General features: G+C 39.5%; 1 protein-coding gene across 1 annotated transcript in view; it reads left to right on the top strand.

Annotated features, from left to right (window-relative positions):
• GFI1 (growth factor independent 1 transcriptional repressor) overlaps window positions 1-12,981 on the top strand; it is a 15,037-nt gene extending 2,056 nt beyond the window's left edge. The window contains exons 3-6 of the mRNA XM_063939886.1: window positions 3,618-4,003; window positions 4,359-4,496; window positions 5,688-5,853; window positions 10,477-12,981. Coding sequence (XP_063795956.1) covers window positions 3,618-4,003; window positions 4,359-4,496; window positions 5,688-5,853; window positions 10,477-10,655 — 869 coding nt within the window. The 3' untranslated portion in view covers window positions 10,656-12,981. The remainder of the gene's footprint in view (window positions 1-3,617; window positions 4,004-4,358; window positions 4,497-5,687; window positions 5,854-10,476) is intronic.
• The last annotated feature ends 4,188 nt before the right edge of the window (window positions 12,982-17,169 follow it).

The raw sequence follows: 17,169 nt of genomic DNA on the forward strand, positions 1-17,169 counted from the left end.
CTACAATTACCAAAACCGTCAATTTTATCATTGACATATTTAATATAACATTTCCGTGCAGCTATCATGGCATATTGGCCAATATCTGACCAGTATAGACTTGTTATTTTCTTATTACAGCTATCACTGATGCGGGAATGCACTGTATATTAATGCACTGGGGTTTTGTTTGTTTTTTGTAATCGAATCATTTGGTAAAGAAAGATTTTGTCGCAAAACGGTTCTACGATACTGATATACAATGATGACCGAATTTACAATACATTACCCCTGGTCCTAGGTATTTAATTCTATGAATTACTAGTTGTCGTTATTTTTTATTTTTATTTTTTTTGGGGGGGGGGGGGGGTTGTGGAAAGGAACAGGGTAAATCCAAATGAATCTGCAATGGAGGACTGCAGTTAATGGGCAGTATGTTGATGTTTTGGTGATGGCTGGTTATTTTGTGACACCTATATTGGGTATATTATGTATAATGGGAGTCAATACTAATAGTATGCTCTGTGCAGACAGTTCCTTTGCAATTGCAGAGTACAGCCCAGCTATAGCATGGTCTATATCTAGTCTTCTGTTCTTGCATATTCTATATACTGTATTTAATTCTAATTGTGTAATGTGCATGGTAATATCTCAGTTTCTTTGTACATTTACCTACTTAAATTTATTATTCATTTGCTATATCATTATTTTTTAGTACCTTAATCATTTGTTCAGGATTTAGTGATCTATATTATATTATTCTAATTTACATTCTGCAATGCTCATTGTCCATTATTTATTACCAATCTAGCAAGCATATCCCCCTAAACATTTGAGATAGGATATCAGTATATGACTTACTACCCAACGATTGACAGGTGTTACTGTATTTTCCTACTTCAAATAGGGTCATAGATGAAATTAAGCCAGCATACTCTAATAACAAAACGTTAATGGGAAACTATCTTGCAATTAATAATAATAATAATAATAATAATAATAATACAGTTCAAAAAGCATAATAATAAACATTTTTATGTTGTTATTATTAAACACCACTATATATATATATATATATATATATATATATATATATATATTTTTTTTTCAATGAAGCTTCAATAGTCACACCATACAGTATCTGTCTTAAAATTATAACTAGTCAGCAGCTGGTGTCTGATTTCATAAAATAAGTAAATATACTATGTAGCCATAGCTGTATATAAAACAAAAATCCCTATTAAGTGTGTAGAGCACACTAGAAAAACACAATTCAAATGTTCTCCTTTCTGTAAAGCTTATTTTGTATCTTGTGTAAATGCAAATGTAATGCACTTTGAGTCCTATAAAGAGAAAAGTGTTATATAACTAACATTATTATTATTATTATTATTATTATTATTATTATTATTATTAAAATTATTATATTTTCCAGCCATTTAGCACTGGGAAATTAAAATTGTAATTACTGTAATATATAACAATTATATTTGTGCAGCTTAAATATTGTTTCCTTTTTATTTTATACAATATTAGTTCCAGTTTCCTAAAAAAAATTGGCAAATACTTGTATTTGATCCTTTTTCTGTTATAAACATATATTTAAAAAAATAAATAAAGTGTTTTATAGAGGGCAATGTGCACATATTTGTTATATAAGTATGTTTTTGTAAATTGCACATACTGTTTTGGCATTGATGTCACTGAATGTGGGCTAGAAGGCTATCCTTTATTTTTGGGATAGATTAGTAGGTTATATCTTAAAAGATCTTAATAGATGTGCCTTTTTGTATGGAAATATTTAGGATGTTTTGACTATATATGGACTCACTGAGGGAATCTGAACAAATAGTAATTGACAATACATTTCCAAATACATTATTTACCCCAAATATGTTCCAAAGAGAATGAATGTAATTTCATTTAATGTGTAGCCATGTAAATAGTAAAGGTACAAACTGAGAGATTATATTGTGACATTATTTTATTAGTTTTTCCCATAGGAAATTGGGGAATTTTAAGTATTTACACTCTGGATGTGCTTCAAACCTGTGTTATTAAAGTGTTTACAATATGGTTACTTAAGTATTAAATAAGGGTACTTAAAATTCAGGATTATATTTTAGATTCAGTTTATCTTATTAAATTTGTGTTCCTCCAAACCCTTATAATTTGGCTAAATTAATACAAAATGTGTTACTGCTAGAGCTAAAGAACAGATTGCATGGTATAAATCTCTCCTTCTTTGTGTGCACATACACAGTAGTATTTGGTTTGGTAATCACCACACATGCTAAATTAGAAAGATAGAATTTGACAGCAGATAAGAACCACTTGGCCCATCCAATCTGCCCATGTACATTCACACTAGGATTCATTTTTTGTCAGGAGCCAGTTAACCTAACAGCATATTTTTAGATGTGAAAAGAAGCAGAGTATATGGAGGAAACCCACGCAGGCACGGGGAGAATATACAAACTCCACACAATGAAGGCTGTGGAATCAAACCCATGATCTCAGAGACCCATCACTAACAGCAAACCTAGGGGTAAATTTACTAAAATGGGAGTTCTATTTAAGATGGGATGTTGCCCATAGCAACCAATCAGATTCCAGGTATTATCTTCTAGAAGGTGCTAGATAAATGAGAAGTAGAATCTGATTGGTTGCTATGGGGAACATCCCATCTTAAATAGAACTCCCATCTTAGTAAATTTACCCCCTAGTCTCATAAAGGTTTTATATCACCTGGGGCTCATTGTCTGACTGTCATTAGATGTCTAAAGGTGGGTACACACCAGTAGATATATCTGCAGATCAATTGATCTGCAGATATATCTATGTACGGATCGGGCAGTGTGCTGTGCATACACACTGCCCGATCCGTCAGGGGACTGACGTCATGAACTGGGCGGGCGGGCGGGCGCCCGCCCAGTTCACCTGTCAATCACCACCGGCCACCGCAGCATGTGTACCGGCGGTCGGACGACCGCCCCGTACACACACAGCGACGTGCCAATATATCGTTAGATATATTGTCCGTCGGCTGTGCTGCGCAGCCGACGCGATACGTCTGTGAACGACGGAGTTCACAGACGTATCGCCCGTACACACTGGCCGACGGTCCCGCAATGTATCGGCCGTTCAAGAGAACGGCCGATATATCGACCAGTGTGTACGGGCCTTAAGGCTTCAGTAAAATGAAAGTGTAGATCAGTTTCCTATATTATTTATTTGAAGTCATTTATATATCACACACATAATACGCAGCATTTTACAGAGAATGTTTTGATCATTCACATAAATCCCTGTCCCAGTGGTGCTTGCAAACTACATTTCCTTTCACGTGGATACTCATTCACAATAATAATCAATTAAAATACCAGTATGTTTTTGGAATGTGGGATGAACATTTTGGGGGAGATTCAAATGTTTGAAAAGTCGGTTGGGTGTCTGTATTTTCATGTCTATTAGATAGGAAAAAATAGACTCCCAACTGACTTTTCAAACATTTGAATCTCCCCCATAATGTCCACACAAATAGTATAGTGATCAGGAATTGAGCTTGAAGGCAGTAATGCTAGCTACTACACCAACAGTGTTGCCTATTTTCTCTTACACTTTCATTCTTTTTCCAGCCTCAGAAAGGTCAGCCTGCCCATCCTTGGATGATTCTCCAACTTTTCCTGTGTCCTTTAAACCATACATGTGGAGCAACCTGGCAGGGTCAGAGCTTCGACAGTTGGTGCAGAACTACAGGTCATCAGGACTGGAGAGAAGCTCATCCCTGAGCCTCTATGGAGACAGGGATCCTCCAGCTCATCCTCCGCCTCTCTACAGCGCAGACAGGGGTGTGCATGGCCTCTATGGGGACTATGCGCAGGGAGTGTCTCGCTACGGAGATTCTCGCTCTGATTCGGCTTTGTATGGAGAGAAGACACAAGGCATTAAGGTGGAGTCTGACCTGCTGTGCACACGGCTGCTGCTTAACACTGACTCCTACAAATGTCTAAAGTGCAGCAAGGTAAATATACATCATGCAACATATATACCATATAGTGCAATTCATGCATGGATTATAAATCCTGTCAAAATTGAATAATTTATTATTACTAATTATCATTTATTTAGATAGCACTAGCATACTCTGTTGCAGCTTACAATTTGAAGCACAGTAATAAAACAATACTGGGTGTTAACAAACAGGTGGATAGGTAAGAGGGCCCTGCTCACAAGCATATAGGGACATAGGAATTTGATACATAAGGTTAAGTTCTACATATAGAAAGTGTGTGTTTATTCAAGTAGCATTATTAATATAGTATTACTATGGAAAGGTTTATTTGACAGATCACTGACTGGTCTCTGTTCACTTCCAGGTGTTCTCCACACCTCATGGACTGGAGGTGCACGTGCGCAGGTCTCACAGTGGGACAAGGCCCTTTGCCTGTGACATGTGTGGGAAAACATTTGGCCATGCCGTCAGCTTGGAGCAACATAAGGCAGTTCACTCCCAGGTATAAGGAAATGGAATGATGGTTCAAGTATGGTGAATGAGCAACAATGGTTCTTATGGTGCATAGTGTTCTTATGGTGCATTAGGCTGTTATTGGGGTTTGGAGGAAAGAGATGAGCATGGACCTGTAGTGTGCAAGTGGGAGGGAGAAAGTGTTCTATGAGGTGTATAGAGAGAGTAGAAAATAATTATCGAAATGAATACAGATGGTCATTCTGGGCTCACTAAAAATGACCATAACCCAGTGGTTCACAAATGCCATCCTCAAAGTACTCCAACAGTCCAGGTTTTAGGGATATCCCTGCTTGTGCTCATATGGTATAATCAAACTGACTAAGGCACTAATTAAATGCACTAAACTTATAGGAGAAAAAGGAATCAGTTTACGTTCGGGTACACTCAATTCCTTCTTAGTTTCCATTTCTGTTAAAACCAAACTTGTATTATATCTTTTCATTTGAGGTACTAATTATGTCATCTGTGCTTAAGCATGAATTTCATTACAACGTTGACTGTTGGGGTGCCTTGAGGAATGTGTTTGTAACATTAAAATTGTATTGCTTATTTGTGCCTAACACAGGTAATATAGCATATATGCTAGTTTTATATTGTCACTTACAAGTGTAGGCTACTGTGTGTGCATACTGAGGCAGTGTAATTTCCTTTCAATTGTGTAATGTTATTTTTATTTACATATATATTTGTCAATGTTCATATATATTGGTAGATGCTCAATTAGCTTAGTGATATCATTCAGGTGCTCGAAAGGGAGGGGTATTTCTAAGCAAGAAAAAAAGGCATTTGTTTCCCCCAGCACCCTGAATGATAACCGTAACCAGATATAAATTCCACATAATAATAGAATTCAGAGATCTTCGTTACACATATTTGCGCAAATGTGTGAATAAGCCCCAAAGCCGCATCAAGGCGTCTCTGTATATTTGGGGTCCCTAGCGCTATATCTAGGTGTAGGGTGTGGCACCCCAAAACATCAGCATAAGCCATATTTGTCAATGTTACAAGATGCCTCTTGATATTAAAATATATCAACTCTATGTTTTGTAATTTAGATTTAGGGACTCTGATATGTTTCAACAAATGTAAAGTTTATTTTTTGGTACGTGAATAATTTCAAACTATGTTTTTTTTGTATTGAAGTTTGACTTTTTTTTGTTTTTTTTTTTTTTCTCAGGAAAGAAGCTTTGACTGTAAAATTTGTGGAAAAAGCTTTAAGAGATCATCCACCCTCTCTACACACTTACTAATACACTCAGACACTAGGCCATACCCCTGCCAGTACTGCGGCAAGAGGTTCCACCAGAAGTCAGACATGAAAAAACACACCTTTATCCACACAGGTGAGTCTCCAGCACCCACACTCTGTACACTCACGGGCTGCAGGCTACATTTCTGAGGTTCAGGGGTAAACAAATTCAACATACTTTCTTGTATTTAAGTATATACCTTGTCAAAAACAAAATTCTCCTTTCTAATACAGTTTTAATTTAATGCCCTGTTTACCTAACATAATTTAATTGTAACTTTGTCTCTTACACATATAGTTCAAGTTATTTCATTTCTAACATCATCTACATCTCTATTGATTTTGTTTGTTTCATATTTTTATATTAAAAAAAGCTTTTAATTGAAAAATACTCTATATGTGAAGTTTGCCAATACTGACTTTGCTCTGTGAATCTATCCATGTCCCTTCTAAACTAACAGGATCCCTGTCATATTGTTACCATTTTACTGTGTTTCCAGTACTCTAGTGGTAACGCCTAGGACTAGCTAAAGCAGTGACAGGCAATATGATACTCCTCTGGGGTTGCTTTGGTCCACATGTGACGCTTAATCTCAGTAGTAAGATAAATCAATACATTTAATAAATATGAGACACCTAACACATATGAACAGGCAATTTAAACAAGCGTTCTAAGATACAGGTTGAGGGTCCCATATCCAAAATGCTTGAGACCATTGCCGGCTCCAGATCTGGGGCTTCAGCACAGTCCAGAATTCAAATAGTGGAGCCACACCAACTGCCCACCCCCCCCAACGCGTCCGGGACTCACTGGAAATTGGTGTGGCTCCCTTACTTGAATTTTAGACTGTGCTGCAGCCACTGCTTGGAACCAGAAGTACTTTGGATATCGGATGTTTCAGTCTTTTTGGAATATGTGCACTGCATACTGTAATGAGATAGCTTGGGGATAGACCTAAGTCTAAACACAAAGGGGTCAATCCAATTACGTACGAGTTGCCTTGTGCACGCTGCAGGTTGCCTTTTTCATGGCAAATTCGCATTGAGATTTGCATTTGCAATCCAATTCAAAACTCACATTTCTTTTTTCAGTGTTATTCTGTGAGTGCCCCCCTGGGGTGTGAAACATTAGGGAAAATCTTTATTTTATTCAAATGTGTTTCTTTAGAACCCCTTGGCACCCCCTATTGACTAATTAGGCACTGGAAGTTTTCAATTAGCTTGACTGGGCCAATCATTATATGTAATTTTTGGATTTAAAAAAAAATGAATGGCCTCAAATTACCCTAAAATCAACTTTTTCATTAGATTATGCACCCCAAATTTAAAGTATTAATTTCAACAACAAAAAACTTGCTTTCTGACAATCTTTTTTTTTTTTAAAGTTAAAATCACCTCAAATTACCTCCAAAGCACCTTTTTCTACTTTTTTTTTTCATTTTTCACTAAATTCCAATGCAGTTAAACAAAATTCCTAAACTTTTTCATTTTTTTACTTTTATTAAAAAATGCAAAAATCAGCCATTTGACACCTTTTAAAAGCAGTACTTTCCTTATGCCCACTAACTGCCTATATGATTGTCTCTATTTTGGGGTCCAGGAAAGTCTCCCCACATGTTTATGTACGTCTCTCAGATTGCATGTATGAGAAAATTCACACACCCTCACCATGAGTACTGCGATTTGGCATTTCTAATTAGATTAGCAAATTCTTTGCTGCGCACATTCATGTGAAGTCTGTGAGTGTCGTGAAATAAACTTGTATTAGTAGATTCGCACATAATTGGATTGACTCCTAAATGTATTTATGTTTCCTATATACCTTATACACAAAGCATTTTTTTTATAATTATGTGCATGAAACAAAGTTTGTGTACATTGAACTATCAGAAAACAAATGTGTCGCTACCTCAGTTGCATTTAAAAATGTTTGGATTTTTTTAATATCAGATATTTGGATATGGGAGACTCAGGGGGGGATTCAATTGTTCCTGATAATTTTGTCCATGATAAAAACGAAACTTTATCAGAATTTTTTTTCGGTAAAGTTCAGTTTTTTGCGGACAAGTTCCCGGATCCATATGTTTTCACATTTGCAGCCGTGGAAAAGGGGCAGTTATCAGGGATTTTGTTTCACCTGCCTTCAGGCAGGTGAAACAAAATCCCTGATAATGCTGGCTATTGGGGACTACCTCCCAGGGATCAATTAGCCATGGTAATATACAACGGATGATTGAATCCCCCCCTCAACCTGTATAACAAAAAATATAACAGAGCAGGAAGGAGCTGGGAGCACAAATGTAAGGCTTTGGAGGGCTGTAGGTGGCCCCAGGGCCACCTATTACCCATAATGGGCTAAATCACTGAAAGTAAATATACAGGAAAGTTTGTTTTTTTGGCAGACTGAGTGCTGTAGTATCTCCCACTGATGCAACAAAAAAAAAAATAGATTTTTTTGTTGTCATTGAAAAAATAACCAAGCTAGAAAATTACTTGAATATAAAAAAATAGAGTACAATTAGGGGGAATCCCATACATGCATAAGTGTAGGCAGAAGCTAAGCTGACTCTGGTTCCTAGAAGGAATCCAGCGATTACAAACACATTTCTATACTTGATTGATTTGTTTTTTTCTTAAGTGAATACACTCGTAGTGCAAGACAGGGACACAAGCCAAGGAATCATGGATCAACCATTAGATTCTTCCACCCAATACAGCCTGTCCTTGCACTTTTGTCTATTGGCTAAAAGTCACTTCTCATATGAATTCATCCAAAAATAGAGCACTGTACTGTTGATAACTATGTATGTTATTCCTTTTACTTTTGCAGCAGAACTATTAATAAATGCAAATATCACAGATAAATATGGGATCGGCTTATATTCATCTATTATTCATTTGTAGAATAAATACATTTACAAAAATGAAAAGAAAAAAAAGTTGACGTCATGCCTTTGTCTTTGTTAGTAAATGATGGTATCATACATGATCTAAAATCTGCTTCTACTCTCTGTATTTTCATTCTTTGGGCACACTGTAAATTGTATTTCATCAGGCTATTGTGGGATCCTTGTTGTTTCATATTATAAATTAAGCCCCTTCCTGCTTTAGTACGTAGCCCAGTCCATCATCACTGTACTGTAGTCAGTGTACAAACAATGGTTGTGGAGAGATTCACCTTCAATACCAGCATCTGTTTATTAACTGAATCCTAGCAATCCAATCAGTGTTGCGTTAATACCATCCAGCCAGTGTTTGCTCACAAGGGCTATTCTGAAAGATGAATTGCAACCTATTGTGTATGTGGCCTTGATTTAAAAGGACGCTGGAAATGACAGGTGAACAGAGCCGACTGATGCAATGATCCCCATGCGCCTTTTCTCCCATTTGTATTATATAAAGCTGAATACAAGTAAAATAGATCTTTAACTTCTTCCCTGCTAGTGGCACATATGCTCATGTCCCTGAATGAAAGTACTGTGCGCTCTAACATGGCACTGAGGAGATTAGGCAACAACTAGAGCATTTTCTATGTCAGAAACATTAGATTTTGGCACTATAGGAGTTAAGTGCTCTTGTCCTAGTGTAAATATTTGTCTAACAATTGTGAAGCATCTATACAGATAAATGATGATTCAGACTCAGAGTGCCCCAGCCATACGAAAATGAGATTCTATAGCCTACTCAAGTTACAGGGCATCAGGGCAAGTGCGAGTACATGGATGGCATCTCTCTGCCACTAGCGCCAGAGCCTAGGTAGTGGTAGAAACCCGCACCAGCCCTTCTTATAAGCCAAACATTTTTATGGAGAATTCTCCTATAGCAATCAAGTACATTCTAATACATTGGGGGAGGGTATCCAATTAGGCATGATAAAACATTGGGTGAAAATGAAAATTTTCCGTGATTTTTCACAATGTTTCACTGATATTTGTTTACCAGCTATCCAATTAGATAGCCCGTAATAAAATACATGTTCTTACGAAAACATACAGGTTCAGTAAAACCTGTGTGATTTTACTGCCGCAGCCACCAAAAATGAAGCCGCTTTTGGGGATTTTGTTTCAGCTACCTTGGGCATGTGAAACAAAATCCCTGATAAACCGTGGCTTGCACCGGATTATTGGGCTAATTGGATAGGGTATGGGTCGTTGGGTTGACACAACTTAGGTTGACAGGTCAAAATGTCGACATGAGTTTATTTACTTTTTTTGTTGTCGTTTTCTGCATAAAGTGATGGGGAACCCCAATTAATGCACCGTGTCCCCTCCGATACCGCCGCGCTCGGCACAGGTTACCATTCCCAATTGTAGTCCAAGTGGATCGTAAAGTTGAAAAAGTTCAAAAATGTAAAAAAATGTGAAAAACTCATGTTGACCTTTTGAACTGTCGACCTAGGGCATGTCGACCTAATGACCATGTAGACCTAGTGACCCTATTGGAATAATGCATGTCGACCAATAGTGGTTGACCTAATGACTGTCGACCTAATTACCGTTTCCCATTGGATAGCCCCTGCGGATTCAATTACCCGCAGTAAATTACTGCAGGTAATTGGATATCCCCCATTCTGTAAAATGGTGGCTGGAATCTGATTGGTTGCTATAGGACACTTCTCCATTTATCCAGTATGAATATAATTGTGTGTGTGTGTTCTCTGTTGTAAATTACATAAATGTGATGCCAGTTTAATGTACCTTTGTCACTTTTCTTGTAGGAGAAAAACCTCACAAGTGTCAAGTCTGTGGCAAGGCATTCAGTCAGAGCTCCAACCTGATTACACACAGCCGGAAACATACTGGCTTTAAGCCGTTTGGCTGTGACCTATGTGGCAAGGGCTTTCAGAGGAAGGTAGATCTAAGGAGACATCGTGAAACCCAGCATGGACTCAAATGATCACGAAATGAAATCTCCATTGTACCACACAGGAAACCTTTGTCAGCTGAGAACACTACCTGAACTTCAATATGTAAATCTGTGGTGTTGACTCACTGAGCACTGATGAGGGTGGAATATTCGGAAATCTCAGAGATCGCTCAATAACATATCATCAGCAACATTACTGTCTGAAGAAACAAGTCTTCCATGAGCAAGATCACTTTGGAGTCTGGAATCTGGGCTACTTCCACTTGGTGACTTAAATGTCTCTAAAGTATACAATTACAGATGCGGACATCAGCCCTAGAGGATGTATACAGAGAAAGAGTTGTCATGGTTTTATTTCAGTGCAAAAGGTGACTCTTGATCAAACTAACTGGGTTTAAAATGCCTAAACCATATCTAAATTAATAAGAAAATAATATTTTGATGTGTGGGATTATTTTTGTAGCCTAAAATGAATGACAGGTAAATTCTCCACACACATAATATGGCAATATGCCATCATGACATTCTACATATGGTGTACATAGGAAGCAACTTTCCTTTGGATTTGTTTTTACAGTTTGTTCAATGTGAATCTCCCATAGATTTACCAGAAGTGGGAGAAATCTATGGATCACAGCTTTCTGCAGGGGAGGAGTGGGTCAGATTTGTGTCTTGTGCAATTGTGCTGTATTTGCATCTGGTGAGGATATCAACAAGGTGACATTTGCAAATTGCTTAAGTGCCCTTTAAAAGATGCGTTAAATTGAAAATACTGAGCGGAATGTAATGCCGCCTGAGTTCCACCGATGTGTGGGATTCCGACAATTACTTACAAAGCAAAACCATGCCTGTAAGTGATTGCTCCTTTAAAAAATGTTGAGTTTGGCCAGAGTCCCGCACGCCGTCCGTACTTGGGCGGCATTACATCCCGCCCATTGACACAATTATTGACCACTTGCACCTATAGTCACTGAGAACTTAAAGTGGTGGGCCACCTCCAGATTACTTTCATTTAATGGCTTGATGGTATTGTCCTGAAACTTTACCTAAATACACTACTATATATTTCTTCTAGGATTTCCAGCAACCTCTTTATACCATTGAAGTGTAGTTGTCTATTTTGTTGTCATTGGGCCTGATTCAGACTTAAATGCTAACCCGATGGTTGCCGTACAAATCCAATGGTGAGATTGATGCGCATGTGCAGAACCCGTTCTGCATCCTCGCATGCAGTGCCCTCTAAGCCTCAACCTGTTTGACAGGCTGAGGACATTTGGTGGTGGGGAAGGAGCGATGACCAGGTCAATACCTCAAAACGGAGGCGTGTTGCCTCCATTTTGTGGGAGTGCTGAAGCCAGTGTCTGCATCTGGTGACGCAGATTTACTGACCATTACTGCGGCTCGGAGGCGGAAATCTGAATAACCTGAAGGTTACTCACATAACCGAAGGTCCCTGAGAGTGATCCAATGGTGCGTCTGAAAACACAGCAGAGGATCATGGAAGCCTGCAGGAAATGTCTATATACAGTACACCAGACGCCTCCTGCTGCATTAGCAGTTTAGCTGTAAGGTATCGCACAGACACTTCCCTGCAACTGTGCAATACGTACAACTCTGAATCAGGCCCACTGATTATAGCAAAGATCTGCTTTGTTCTATATATTAAACATAGTTGCATTCAGAGAGCAGCTCTGTTTTATATTCAAGGGACACAAAAAAATAACATTAGATTCAAACTAAAAGTACACATGTAAGCCTCAAAGATAAAACAATGCATTTAATAAAAGGATATTTACAGGGCAGTGATTTAAATTTCCCTAAAATGACTTGTTATACCTGCCATATATGGATGTACTAAGTATGTCACACTGACGTCACTGGGTGCAGTCCAGACTGCAGCCCCCAAGGTTCATTTCTGGAAATGGGTGATGTGGCATGGTCCTGTGGTTTTTCTCACTGTGTAGAGATCCAAAGTTTATTATTTGAGCCACCTTATTTTACATCCTATGTAATATGCACACAGCTCTTTAGGGTGCATTTTTCCCTTTCATAATTCAAATATCTCATAGAGAAATTGAAGGTTTTAACTTTGCAAAAAAGAGATGGAAAGGGTCCGTTATTAGCAGAATGTAAGCAGAAGAGTGTACATCCTAATAAGATATGTTTCCACACTCTGTGATTTCATCATTGCTTTAAACAGAAAATACTTCTGTGTAACTCACAGGTAAAGCTGTTACTTGTCAGGCTTTTTGTATATATGTATTGCCACTGGGCCATTCTTGAGTGTTACAGTATTTCTTTATTGATGAATATTTATTTGAAAGAAAATAGTTTTAAATAAAAGGAATTTTCTTCATTGCATTAGTCCTTTTTATGTTTCATTATCGTACAAATATAGTCAAATAAATCTGTCTGTCTTTCTGTTTATCTGACCAGGCAGTTGATCATAGACAAATGCAGGTGTGTGTGTGTCTGTGGGGGGGGGGGGGGTTCTGGTTGCCCGGAATCCTCCCTCCTCTTAGTCAGCGGCTGAAATCATGACAATAACAGCATACCTCCCAACTTTTAATATGGGTCAATCGGGACTCTTGTGTAAATGGGGACGTGGCCTCGGTAAAAGGGGGCATGGCTTTGTGGCAATGTAGCGACTGCCTGCCATGCCTTTGTTTTCATCAAAGTGGGGGCATGACCAGCGTTCTGTGAGATGCTGGAATGCCCCCAGTCCCTCTGTCTGCTGCGTATAGACGCTGTGCGGGTGACAGGAGCCTCCCAACTGCCCCCCCACTGTGGGACACTGCGGCCAGCGGGTGGGACAGCGGAACAGTGCCCAAAAAACGTGACTGTCCCGCAAAAATCAGGACAGTTGGGAGGTATGATAATAGAACTAGCATATAATACAATTACAAGAGCTGCTGCCACATCATGCAGTATAAGGGACAGAGCAGAGCTGCTGCACATGCCCAGTGGTAGCAGCTTCTTCTACCAAGTTTGCTGTGAGTATGGATCTGAGACATCAATCAGTGCACTGGACCAAGGAGTAGCTGCAAGAAGAAAAGACAGGAGCCTTACCATGAGATGAAAGAACAAACTGTGTGCCATGGTACCCTGGGGTGCCTCAGGACACTTGCAGGGGTACCTTGGATTGGTGGTCCAGGACCAATTCAAATTATTTATGGTCAATGTAAGAGGCAAAACTAGTGCTGGTGGCTGCCAATCATAACATATATGGACAAACAGAAGCAAATCTTGTCCCTCGCCACATAACTGAACCTAAGGATGACATATAAACATAATTTACTTCATTTAATATTTCTTTCTAAATTTCTCAGTAAGAAGGGTTTGGCCCTAGGGGTGCCATAAAAAAAATTCTGATACTCTCGGGTGCCGTGATTCAGAAATGTTTGAGAACCACTGGCCCATACTATAGACCAGTGGTACTCAACCGTGGTCCTCAAGTACCCCCAACAGTTCATGTTTTCCAGGTCTCCTCACAGGATTGCAAGTGAAATAATTTTCTCCACCTGTGGGTATTTTCAAACGTGTCAGTGAGTAATGAATACACCTGTTCAACTGCTAGGTGACCTGGAAATCATGAACTGTTGGGGGTACTTGAGGACCGAGGGTACTTGAGGACCACTGCAGTAGACCATAGGTTCTCAAACTAGGTCCTCAGGACCCCAAACAGTCAACATTTTCCAGGTAACCCAGCAAGTACACAGGTGTACTCATTATTCACTGAGACATTTTAAAAGATCCACAGGTGGAGCAAATTATTTCACTTGTGATTCTGTGAGTCTGAGGAGACCTGCAAAACATGCACTGTGTGGAGTCCTGAGGACCAAGTTTGAGAACCTGTTCTATATATCTTTAGTGTTACATTTTAAGACTGTGGGGTCTATTTACTAAGCCTTGGAGAGAGATAAAGTGGACGGATATAAAATACCAACCAATCAGCTCATAACTGTCATTTATCCGGCAGGGTCCACAGGTTATCCACAGGATAACACTGGGATGTGATGAAGCAACAGCGGATTTGCACCAATCGGTCAAAGCTTTTCGGCCTCCCAGCATGCAATGGGCCCGTCTATATATCCCCGCCTCCTGGCTCAGGCAAATCAGTTTTTTGTTTGGTGCGGCAGGAGCCGGACCATGGTCAGAGAGCTGCTGGTTTTTAGCAGCCCTGAGCTTTCTTATTTTATTTTTATAGTCTTACTAATTTTTCTTGAGTGATTTCTCTAAAAAATGTCTTATACGTACCTTAGAAAGAGTCACTCCAACAACTCTCCACCGAGTCGCGACAATGCTTACCCATGAGTACAGTGCTGTTTCGGCGGGCGTCTGTGTCGGATATACTAGCAGGTCTTTGAGATGTTACCAGGCTGTGGCCGGAGCATGGGGAGAAGGTAAGGCATCGGTTCCGCTTAGAAGGGGAATACTGACACAGCCGCACTGTTTTGGGAGGAGACTACCAAACAATCACTGACGCAGCTGCCACCTTGGGTGCACCAGCGCTAGGCCTTAGGGATCAGAGGTTCCATGAATAGTATGAGGTCGCGATCCCTAGGGTTGATGTCAGCAGCGGGGAGTCAGATGCCCTCCTGGTCGCCCCTCCCCCCGGTTCATGACCAGTTTCCTCAGAGTCTCCCGCCATGAACTGTTTCCCGCTTACATCTCAGACGCTGTACATGAAGGGGACCCAGTCGCAGCATAGGCATCTGTGTGACTGGTGCATCTGTGTTCGTGTTCACTGAGCGTCTGTGTTCACTTAGGTTCATGGAGCAACAGTGTACACTAGTAGCGTCTGGATCCACTCAGCGTTCACAAACGTATTGATCGATCCTGGAAGCGAGGTGAGTCTTCCTGTATCCCATGCTACTGAGTACGGGTAATACAGCGCTAAGTCTCTATCTACCTTTTTGAGTACGAATAGTTAGATAAGTGCTTATTGCATATGAGTCTGTATACTATTACTGTTGTTTCTTTCATAATGCATCTGAATACGGTAGATCTGTTTAAACATGATTCAGTAATATGTTCTCCTACATACTTGAAATGTAGTTGTAGTTGATCATGTGCTCATATTGCTTATTATACTAATGTATAACATGTGACTGACTGCTAGTATGATTGCTGACTTTACTATATATTCTGTCAGGTTTTTTTCTATTCCGATCCTCCCGGCTGGTGCATGGGTAGGGTCGGATTGTAGGTCACTATAAAAAGCTTAAAGTGATTACAGTCACAAATTGTGTAGTACACTGTGGAAGTGTTGATTATTTATCATGTCTAAGAGCGGCAAAGGTGAGGAAGATACACTCACAGCAACACCAACACTCATATCATGTTTGTCTTGCAAAGCTGTGTTAACCTCTCAGGATCTGGTTCAGGACGGTTTGTGTGCAAATTGTTTTAGCTTTCACCAGGGTCTCTTGAAAAATACAAGGCAGATTCAGGAGCGGGTTGATCCACCTTGGGCTATGTTTGCACAGACATTATCCAGTATAGCTGAACGGATTATTCCTCCAACTCCTGTACCAGGGTTAGGTTACACGATTAACCTTTACATGCATCTTCCCACCTGTGGTTTATCACTTCTAGCACCAGCCTCTCAAAAGAAACAGGCTGATAAGCCAGTGGTAAGTAAATCTTCATCCTTACAGGCTACTCGTTTCAGATGAGGATTCATCGGAGGATGAAAGCTCAATAAATTCTAGTTCTGCATATGAAGAGGAGGAGGAAGGTCTCAGCTCAGTGGATATAGCTGAGTTAATTAAAGCAATGAAAGCCATTCTATCCTTAGAGGATTCAGAAGATCCTGTGTTAAAAACCAAGGCACCTGTGTTTAAATGTCCTAAAACAGTTAAGACTGAGTTTCCAGGGTCAGATCAGCTGACGGAAATCATGGAAGAGGCTTGGGCTACGCCTAATAAGAAGTTTAGAATTCCTAAGAAATGGAATTCCAATTATCCTCTTGCAGCTGGGGATTGTTTAAAAAGGGAGGTGGCTCCTAAAATAGATACGCATGTGATTAGATTAGTGCAAAAATCTACATTACCTTTGCCTTCAACATCATTAGATGATGTCACAGATAGGAGAGTGGATGGTTTTTTTTAAAACATTTTTTCCCTGTCTGGGGCAGTCATAAGGCCATCCATGGCTTCAGCTTGGATGGCAAAGGCAGAGGCTGCCTGGGCTGATGCATTGGAGGGGGTTTTTCAATAGTATCTAGAGAGCAAAAATCCCATATAGCACATATAAAACAGGCTGCAATGTTCTCGGAAGAAGCAGCATTGGATATGGGTACTATTGCCTCCAGGGCATCAGCTTCAACAATAGCTGCTCGCAGAGCAGTTTGGCTACATAAGTGCGTGGAAAGCTGATTCAGAATCTAAGACGGTTTTAGAATCTTTGCCTTTTTCTGGAGATATTCTTTTTGGTAAAGAATTTACAGATATTTTGGAGTCAGAAGCAGACTCCAAGAAGGTAAAATTTCCTTACACATACAATTTCAAACCTAAAGTTCTGGCTTTTCGGCCCTTTCGAT

Source organism: Pseudophryne corroboree, chromosome 9, assembly GCF_028390025.1.
Source record: "Pseudophryne corroboree isolate aPseCor3 chromosome 9, aPseCor3.hap2, whole genome shotgun sequence".
In the NCBI taxonomy this organism is placed as follows: Eukaryota; Metazoa; Chordata; class Amphibia; order Anura; family Myobatrachidae; genus Pseudophryne; species Pseudophryne corroboree.